This window comes from Hyalella azteca, unplaced genomic scaffold, assembly GCF_000764305.2.
Source record: "Hyalella azteca isolate HAZT.00-mixed unplaced genomic scaffold, Hazt_2.0.2 contig7398, whole genome shotgun sequence".
Taxonomy (NCBI): Eukaryota; Metazoa; Arthropoda; class Malacostraca; order Amphipoda; family Hyalellidae; genus Hyalella; species Hyalella azteca.
This window is the reverse complement of record NW_025937524.1, coordinates 471,936-482,875: the sequence shown is the minus strand read 5'-3', so window position 1 is coordinate 482,875 and position 10,940 is coordinate 471,936. Positions and strand designations below refer to the sequence as shown.

The window sequence follows — 10,940 nt, the reverse complement described above, 5'->3', positions numbered from 1 at the left end:
ATTTTTGGCGGTCACACCAGTCGCGCAGACTGTGGCTCACCGACCTTAGATCCAATCCTTTTAGTAGCTCTACTTAATAACGAAATTCTAGTGAGCATTTTAAATACATCTATTTATGGCAAACAAGGGTGTAAGTTACTAGTATTGCAACATTATTGATTGGGAACTCGGGTTGAGATTGTTGGTCCTGATACTCAAGTGGAGAGCACGTGGCTCACTGCAGTGCTATGCGGTGCCAACATTGACTCGCAAATTTCTTCTGTTATTGAGTTGAGTTGGAAGTTGCCAACTTTTATCAAACTCTTATTAAACAGTCAAGGAGAATAAAAAATATCACAAGTTGTGCTACATATACTTAGATATTTCTTGCATAAGGTCACTTTAAAGGTACGTCGTTGCAAACGATTACGTTAAGACTAGAAGCCACGGAACTCGGTCTGATCACCGGTAGATTGTACAGTGATTATTGTACATTACATTGTACAGTGATTATTGTACATTACATTGTACAGTGATTATTGTACATTACATTATGTACATGTAATGTTATGTACATAATGTTATGTACATAATGTACATTATGTACATGTACATTACATTATTGTACAGTGATTATCGAACATTACATTGTGCAGTGATTATCGAACATTACATTGTACAGTGATTATTGTACACTTTTTGAACACTGGCCCTCAGCCCGCAGCCGACGGTTACTCACTATAAAGGCGGCTATACGTTTGTATCTCGTAGCACTTGTAATTAATATACGCTTCACTACATATTGTGAGCCCTTATTAATTTTAATTATTACACTCGTGCAAATATAGTTTGGACTCAAGAAAGGGAGGAATTCAAGGCAAAATTCAATCCGCTATGTTGAGGGATCAATTGTGCATAGTGAGTCTCTGCTGCGTCTTTAAACTCTCCACCCACCTCCTTCTAATACTTTTTAGTCTAGAAATTAATGTGTTCATAGTGATTTGAACCTCCGATGAAGGATTTTATTTCATATTTGAGGAACATGAAACTGAAGCCAACATGAGAGAAATCAGAAAATGCAAGTCACGTGGGCGAACATCAGCTCAATGTGGATTGATAAGAAATTAATGAATGAAGAACCAGGCATTCATTTACCTGCACAGTGATAGTAGTAATAATGACATAAATTGTGCAATACTATCTAAATCACTCACAGCAGTTGCTATTCATATGAATATATTCTCATCATTATTCGGTTATATATATCGTTCACAATTGACATTAATTTAAAATATACTTTCTTCATGACATCTAACTAGCTGCCTAGCCAGTCATTGGTCCATAATTTTAAGAAATTCCAGCTTTGTACGAGAATTATGCACTTCTTAAGTATTCCATTCCCGAAAATTTTATCCGAACAAATCCATGTGTTTTGAAAAAGTTATTCGTGGTGATCCTTGCGTTTTCACTTACTTTAAATCACCATCAGAAAAACTCTACGAAGCTGCAAAATTTAGTTTGGCTTTTTTGGCCTGACTGTTGGTCGCCTGAGTCAAGTCCTGACAGAGACGCTTATTGGTCTCGACTGCTGGAGACCAGAGGGTGCCGTGGTACAAGACATCTGCTTGGTCGTCTTCAGGAGTGACGCCTACAAGTTCTTGTGCAGACTTCAGGCCATGGACTTCAGATGTATCCCGAGGGCTAAGAGATCCAGAAGGAGATCGATCCATGATCTTTTCGATGGTTGTTTTGGAATGATCGCAAAATGAGCTTTCAATCGCTACCGGCGGTCTCTTTTTGGACACTAAATCTAATGCTGCTGCTGAGCTGGCATTTTCGCTCAGGTAGGGTTTAATGGCCACTAAACGCGACGGGGATTTTTCGATCAAATTAAAGCCACTCTGATTGAAGAAATTCGATCTCAAAAATTGATCTCGTGCTGAAATGCTGTCAGTTTGGCTGTCCGTCAGCGAGCGGGTGCTGTCAGCTAGGTCAGGTCTGTTGGTAACTTCGGTCTCGGGTTCACCAGTGCCGTCGTCACGAGCCCTGCTTGCGTGGCCCCCGTAGTTATTGTAATCTGAGATGATATCAACACGTTGATCGTCTGATAAGGTTCCACTTTCATAGTTTTTGAACCGAAACGGTGAGTCAATTAAAGCGGAATCATCAATTCCGTATGAATCATTCGGACTTCTTGCACGACGATCTATTTTCGAACTACTTTTCGGGGGATCACGTCTAGTGAGCTGTGCTCCATCACCAGCAGACTTTACATTTTTCTCAGGAATTTCATCTTCATTTTTATGAGCGTTGCCATCACTGTCACTGTTCTCCCTAGGCTCGAGCTTCACGCTCTTGTTATTGGAAGCGGGAGAACAGGCTCCCTCGTGGCCACAGTGACACTTGGGGTGTTGGGGGCCTTGGGACACGTTTGTGTCTTCCTTCTTGTGCTTCACACGTCGGTTCTGGAACCAAATCTTGACCTGCAAAAATAAATTGACAATAAATTAACACCAGTTCAATGCCGTACAGTGAATTTATATATGTTTCTTCGTTTACAGATTGCGATAAATTGAAACGTTTCTTTTTTGCTTTAAATAAACGAATGTTATTGTTCGCAATAATAATAAAGGACTTTGCATTATAATTTCTTTTTGCTATATTATAGGATGTAGGTCCGAATACTTAAATTGTGTTCAATGATCGACCGACCTGTTTTTCAGACAGACTGAGGCAGGTTGCGATCTCTATCCTCCTGAGCCTGCTGAGGTCACTCAGTTAACAATAACTAACCTGTTTCTCTGACAGACTGAGGCAGGTTNAGAGACAGGGGCAGGTCGTCCGAGCCGCTGCCGTCTGTCGACGCGTTGTTAGATCCTACGGCCAAATAACAAAGATCTTTTTACAGTGCAGGCTTATAAATGCTTAGTAACTAGTAACAATGTCTTATTAAAAAAAATTAGTCCGAGCCGCTGCCATCAGTCGACGCGTTGTTAGATCCTGCGGCCAAATAACAAGGATCTTTTTACAGTGCAGGCTTATAAATGCTTAGTAATTAGTAACAATGTCTTATTAAAAAAAATTAGTCCGAACCGCTGCCGTCTGTAGACGCATTGTTAGATCCTGCGGCCCAATAACAAAGATCTTTTTACAGTGCAGGCTTATAAATGCTTAGTTATTAGTAACAATGTCTTATTTAAAAAATAGGTACTACTAGGATATGGTGCGTGGTCATCCTCAGTGCTGTAATCATGTATTTAAATAAGGTTTATGGAAGAAAAAACTTAATCCATAAGATGCTATATTTTCATTAACGATGGATATGGCAAAGACTCGCACGAGAGACTGATGTCTATTTTAATTGAAGCTATGGCAGAAAGCTCGGAGTGGCTGTGGCAATCTCTGCCTAATAATCACATGAAAATGACTGGACTATTGACACTTCACGGTGAAGGTTTAGCAGCAATTATACAATACAAAAGTTACCAGTGCGCTGGCAATCTAGAGCTTGTGCCTTCTCTTAATTATTAGGTTTTTTTATTCAAGAAATCAACTGAAGACGATAGATCTTTCTTGATATGTTTACTCAAAGCACAACTAATTACAATGTTATTACCACGTTTTTCTTGACTTCGTTTCGTGTCTGTCTGCCATCAAAAATTCAGACCTTAATTTAGAGCTCTTCTGAACATCCTTGAAACTTTAAATTTGGCATGCATGCTTATGCTGCCTAACAATTCAAGATTTGATCATCAGAAATAATAATTATAAAAATTTCTCTTAGAAAAAAAATTATATAAAAACACGAAAAATTCACGGTTTAGAAGTGAGTTTTTTCTCGAACATCCACACTTCCAACCTTGGAAATTGATTTCAATTGCTAAAATTGCTAACTAAAAAGTAGAAAATAAATAAATATAAAAAATATTTTCAAAAACCACGTTTTTCTGGTCTTTACAAAACTAAAAATAATAAAATAAAACAAATAAAAAACATTTAAAAAAAACACGTTTTCTTAACGTACAAAAAAGAAAAACATTTACTCTTACATAACATTTTACACAACTTAAATGTTATGTATGATTAAATGTTTTTCTTTTTTGTCCGCTAAGAAAACGTGTTTTTCAACAGTTTTTTTTATTACCACGTTTTCCTTGACTTCGTTTCGTGTCTTTCTGTCATCAAAAATTCAGACCTTAATTTAGAGCTCTTCTGAACATCCTAGAAACTTTAAATTTGGCATGCATGCTTATGCTGCCTAACAATTCAAGATTTGATTATCAGAAATAATAATTTGAAAAAAAAATAGAAAAAAACAAAAATAAAATAAAAAAACGCGAAAAATTCACGGTTTGGAATTGAGTTTTTTTCTCGAACATCCAGGGAGCGCAGCCGTGGGTAACAAAATTGACTCGTAAACAGGCCCTGTGCCTAACGCCAACCATCAGCATGCAATATCTACACATAGCCTCAGATCAATGAGCTGTGGGTAACTCCGGCTAACAGTAAATCCGCTTTGCACAAGACAGCCACTGCTTCACAGCGCCGCAGCGCAACTGGCCGGAGCGCAACAGGCCCTACCGCAACAGGCGGCGCAGGTTAGGTTAGGTTACGTTAGGAGTAGCTGTTGCGGTAGGGCCTGTTGCGCTCCGGCCAGTTGTGCTCCGGCGCTGTTGAACCAGGCCTGTGGCTGAACGGCGCTGTTGTGGTGGGCGCTTTGTGTCAAAAGTCGTGAAGATGCCCGGCTGCGTTACGCACGGGAAGGAATATGAATCGCGCTGTGGACTTGGGCTATGCTGACCTCTAGCTATCCACCCGACAGGCCGAGTCTCGGGGCAGATCTTGCCCAGCCAATATCGAAAAATTTCTACTAGTTACTGTAATGTCTCAATTCCAAGACAACTTGAACTTTTTTTGAAACTCACAGCTTGATTGTGTTTTCTGTCAACAATAAATCATCTAGCGAGAATAATCAACTCCAAAAGAGGCAGGAAAGCTAGCACTGGAGCTTTCAAAAAGACTAGAGGTGAGGCACGGAAAGGGTTCCGAGCCAGCTCTCCAGCAGGTAGGATGTTTTATTTTTTGGGTCCCGAAGGACTCCCCCCCCCCTAACTCCCTTCCCCCAAGAGCAAATCAGTAGCCAGGTGAAGGCAGCGCCCCAACTCCTCAAGAATTGGGTGCTTATACCATTCACCGGCCACCGTCGCTCTCGCCGCGTGGCCTGCAGCAGCCACAGAAGAGTAACCGCAAGAACGCGGTGAATCTCTTTCCCCTCTTGGGGGGCGGCGCCTTGCATCGGCTCAGCCTTGGCCTCACTATAGATCTAGTGAGTTCCTGTTACGCACGGCAGTAGCTGGGATAGATAGTGGCGTAGACAGGATGGGCGTATTGCCAGTCCGACATATCTTCGCCAGACATAGAAGAGTATGCTATGACTGGTATAGCATAGCCTGCCTCGAGAACATCCATTTTGGTTAAAGATAACAAGTTCAATCGAAATTTTTAAGAAAATCGATGACGAAGACGAATTTTGAGACCAGACTTTATATAGTCCGGTATTGTGGATACGAAATTGAACAAACCCCTATACATGACGTCTCGAGACAGCAGACAACTTCATTATCAATCTGAGGTCCATCGGGCAAAGAACAATCGTCGTTTCGTGCCTAAATAAATAAATATAAAAATATTGAAAAAAACACGTTTTTCTGGTTTTTACAAAACTGAAAATGATGAAATAAAACAAATAAAAAACTTTAAAAACCACGTTTTCTTAACGGACAAAAAAGAAAAACATTTACTCTTACATAACATTACATAACATTTTACATAACTTTAATGTTACGTAAGAGTAAAAGTTTTTATTTTTTGTCCGTTAAGAAAACGTGTTTTTTAAAAGTTTTTTTATTTGTTTTATTTACGAACATCATATATAATTGTTATATTTGTTTCTAAATAATTATGTCTTTTCTTAAATTAAATTTCAATGGTATCTGGTACAGGGTTCTGCGAAATAAATGAAGTATGACATTGGAAGATCAATTTTCAGGAGTGAAATAACAATCAACAAACTTGAACTGTCAAGTTATTTCGTTCTGACTTTTCTTTAGAAGCTTGAACAAAGCTGCTAATACCATTGCTTCTTTTGCTTCTAAAGGTAAATTGAAAGGTTTTATCCATGCCTTCAATGCTAAATTATTTATTATTTAAATTATTATTATTAAAAAAATTATTATTATTATTAAAAAAAAATTATTTATTCATTAAGAGCAAAGTAGAGCAAATATTTATATAAGTTATTACTGAGGTGCTGGCATGATTATCCTTGACTAGTTGAATGGTGTACCTCTTTAAGTTTTCAATAATTGAAGCAAACACAGTATTTATATCAGCACTTGAAAAGGCCCATGACTCATTTAATTGAGGCTATTTCGCGCATTCAGACGGATGAAAAGTTCATATACAAACTATTCGTTAATCCAAACCTCAACATTTTCAAATCTCACACACTGGCCGGGATTTTTTTAACTTAATTTTCTCAAAACTTTAGTACCAAGTAAATTGATCGCTCGTCTCAGACTAAATTTTTGTAAAGCAGGGGAAAAATTTCGGTGACCACTTTGTAGTCCTAAAATATTGCTATAAAAGATTGACTGAAAATTTTTTGAAGGCTCTGGGAAAGAAGGCAGCTGTATGTGGAGGAACAAAAATGTGAAGTTACTTCCATTGCATCAAGTAGCAATTTTTTGATAATAATTCTCCTACTACATAAATTTTCCGATGAATAAAATTTTCTGTCAACCGTGACTTCTATGCTTAACTTATAAAATTTATATCATTGTTGGTTAAATGATGTTCATATGTTTTTCTGAAGCCTGACAGTAAGAATTGCGACTAATGATATGAGAGTGCTAGTTCCCATTGATGACTTTTAACATATCTATTGCACTTATATATTGTAATAATATTGTACTAATCTATTGCATTGATATCTATTGCACTAATTTATTGTACTAATATTTTTCTACTCTATTACATTGATATCTATTAATTGTACTAATATATTGTATTAACATTATACTAATCTATTGCATTAATCTCTATTACACTAATATATTGTACTAACATAATCATTGTACAAATTTAATGCATTGTTATCTATTATACTAATTTATTGTACTAACATTGTACTAATTTATTGCACTGATATCTATTGTACTAACATTGTACTAATATATTGCATTGATATCTATTGTACTAATACATTGTACTAACATTGTACTAATATTGTACTAATCTATTGTGCTAATATATTGTACTAACATTGTACTAATCTATTGTACTAATATTGTACTAATCTATTGTACTAATATATTGTGCTAACATTGTACCAATATATTGTTCTAATATTGTACTAATCTATTGTACTAACATTGTACTAATATATTGTACTAACATAGTACTAATCTATATCACCGGTATCTATTGTACTAATTTACCTGCAGGAGGCGAGCCAGGCTCATGAGGAGGTGATGGTGCCGTGGGCAGGGCTTGTCGTGCTGGTGAGGCGGCAGGTCGCAGGCTGGCGCAGGTCGTGGGCAGCAGGAAGGGGGCATACAGGGGCATGCTGGACACGGGCACGGGGCGTAGGATGTGTTGCTGGGGCTGAAGACTCGCCGGCATGTGGGACAAGGCCCCCCCGAACCCCGGCAGTGGCATGAAGGGTGAGAAGGGCATGCAGGCCTTGCATGAGTACAGGGACAGGACGTCGTGATGTGTACCCAAAGGGCATGGGGGTAGAGGGGAGCCTGATGGGGCTTGTGGACCCATGAAAATAGGTTTCGAAGTTAGCCCCAAGCGGTGAGAAGCTGAGGAGAGCGGCGGAGACCGCGGACTGATGAGCGAGTCCACGAGGAACGAGCGAGACATTACGAGCATCGAACTATCGGGGCGCGTGTAGTGCGATGCGGCGAGCGTAATTGCTGGACTTGAAGTTATCTAATTATTCTGTTACTCAATTGACAGGATGTTGACAGATTGCTTCATCACTCAACTGACATGACATTGTCAGATTGTTGTTTATTGGAAATATCCTGCAATTTTTCGATTGTTCTATTTTTTTGGACTGACGAGAGTTATACGTTTTCTGCAATTTTCAACTGACTTGCAATAGCCCAATTGTTTCGTAACAAACTGCAATGACGTTGCCTGAGTCTTTAATTATACTTCACTGACTTGACGTTGCGGCAGGTTTCAGTAACGTGACGTGAGGCTTAAGATCAGAACGTAAAGGCACCGTAATGGGACCAAAAACTACTTAAAATGACATGAACCAGCAAAAACCAGTGGCAACGAAGAAGTATTCAAGCTGAACGAAGTGAACGTTATAGTCCTAAATTATTGACAGTTGTTATCCTCAAACAATCCACTTATTTCACAACTTTCAAGTGTTGTTCATTTTCTACTATATGAAGGCACATTCGATGGGAAGAAGTTCATAAAAACTGTGTTCTGTTAGTGCACAATATAATAAAGTCTAACCTTAACAAGAGGCGTTTAGAAGTATAACAACATACGAGGTCACTTTCAAGATAAATATTGTCTGATCGGATAAAGTAATTTTATGTCACATTTCTTATTATCAATAGTTTGCACAAAATTCTCTTCTCAGAGGTGCTTTATATGCTCTCTCGGATGGACGAAGTCAGCACCTAAGCGGATTTATGTCCACGGCTGCGCGTTAGTAGATAACCCACTCCAAATGAAGGCACATCACATAGGCACAATTTTATTTAAATCAGGTAGTAATGGCTGTATTATTTAACTTTATAAAGTTCATTTGAGTTGAGCGCACGCGTTAAGGAAAAAGCTAAGACAAGGCACGGTGACGTTAAGCGACGCCAGCGGTGGTTGACGTAATGTCTGGGTTACAGTGGCGTCAGGCCCGCGGTGGTCGGAACTGCTAGGGCGGTCCAGGGCCCTATAGGGCCACGCCTGGAAGTCCAGCCACGCCCCATGTAAACGATACATGAGATTATCCTGCCCTGTGACTGAGCTGGTTGAGATTATAACCTTCATATAATGTAACGCAGGGCCTGTCTATCTGCCCGATCGGGTGCGGCAAATGAGAGAGAATTCATTATATTATTAATTATAATACTCATAATATAAAATTATAATATAATACTCATTATATTATTTGTAACGCAGGGCCTGTATCTGCCCGATCTGGTGCGGCAAATGAGAGGGAATTCATTATTTTATTCCCAAAATATTCATTCGGTGAGAAGTTGCTGTACAAAAAGGATGGTTTGAAGCCTAATTAGGCCGGTACATATTAAAAAGATGTTCAAAGAAGTGACCGAACGAACAATTCGGCATAAATTTTATCTTCCACAGAGCAAGATTAAAGAAGATAGAGTGCGGTTCAAGGAAAATTGTGATACTCAAAATACTGCACGATAGTTATTTAATACCGGCCAGTGGCTTTTAATTTAAGTTTCAAAACAAAAGTAAAGTAAATCGGCCATATTCTGATAAAAATATTAAATATCGTCAACAATTGGATAAATTTTGTATCATTTTCAAAGCGATAAACTAAAAAGTGCTTCATCACGATTTTACGTAGATCGCAATATATCGAAGAGCGATCAGATACAGAGGCCTGCGTGCGATTGACAGGATCGGTGCTGCTGTCTTGAATGCTCATTAAAAAAATAAAGTAAGAGACGCAAGAATAAATTCACATCTAGAAGGTAATCTTAAAAAGCTTATTCTAAAAATATTTACTGTTCATATATCTTATTTTATTTCGCTGAGCAAGTTTGACAAGACGAAACGTTTTTTTAGGTTGAGATATGCGGTGCACGTACATTTTGGGTTAAAAATACGGTGATACGGTGCACCTCTTATAGATACGCTGCACATTCTTATAGCTCGATTGTCAAGTATGTGGCCACATTCGAGTCTAGCATGGTCATGTCTTGTGCAAATAATATTTCTACCTATCGAATAAACACTAAGCAAAAGTTAGCATTAATGGGATAGGATGGCAAATTGCATTCCATCATAGAGAGTATTGCCGCTGATAGGATGAGAATTAGTTGGCTAACTATTTTCAACAAAGAAATTCATCATGGGTAAGAAGAATGCGCTATATATAGGCAGCGCCTCAGCGCGTGGATGGTACACATGCAGTGGCGTGCTGCACTTGCAGATAGCATGCACTTACAAAATTCAGATTATCTATTAAGATAATTCATATAATTTTTTCATCACTAGAATCTATACGTAACAAGCGTTGGTTAATATTAAGGGACTGTGCCATAGAGGCACCATGCAGGCATCGTTCTTCGCGTGCGTATATATAATTATACTTATATATACTTATATAATTATAATTTTATTGGCACACCGGCCAATAAAATATTAGATACTCTTTTTAAATGTTATAATAATATTATAATATTCTGACAAATGTATATCTGACAAATGTTAACGCATATAGCGGCAAATCAACGGTCCTATACTTCGCATAATCAATTGCATTTTATTTAATGATTTATTTCTCTATCGAAGATTTCTTTGAACATTAATTCTTTTCGAATCACCGAATATGTTTTTGAGTCAAGGAAGAAGTTTTGCATGTATATGATCAATGGTTAATAATTAATAATTTTTCTTACGTTCACGGCCGAGTGAATGTGCATGAGTGGATGAACTTTGAACCGATCTGAATGATTCATTTTTATATTGTGGCTTATAGTTTACGAAGAGAACATGTTAGGTTATGTGACTGTACTCATCATGAGTGATGGTGAGTAATTAAGTGATAGTACTTATGATGTGATGGTGAGTAAGTGACTGTACTTATCATGTGATGGTGAGTAAGTGACTGTACTGTACTTATAATGTGATGGTGAGTAATTAAGTGATAGTACTTATCATGTGATGGTGAGTAA

At 38.1% G+C, this 10,940-nt stretch overlaps 1 protein-coding gene across 1 annotated transcript; it reads right to left on the bottom strand.

Moving 5' to 3' along the window:
* Window positions 1–614: 614 nt before the first annotated feature.
* LOC125178139 lies at window positions 615–8,256 on the bottom strand. The gene is made up of 4 exons (XM_047881233.1): window positions 7,479–8,256; window positions 2,950–2,979; window positions 2,773–2,828; window positions 615–2,462 (listed from the first exon to the last, which is right to left on the bottom strand). Exons 1-4 carry the CDS (start codon window positions 7,915–7,917, stop codon window positions 1,476–1,478), a joined length of 1,512 nt encoding a protein of 503 aa, XP_047737189.1. The 5' UTR covers window positions 7,918–8,256; the 3' UTR covers window positions 615–1,475.
* Between the last annotated feature and the right edge of the window lie 2,684 nt (window positions 8,257–10,940).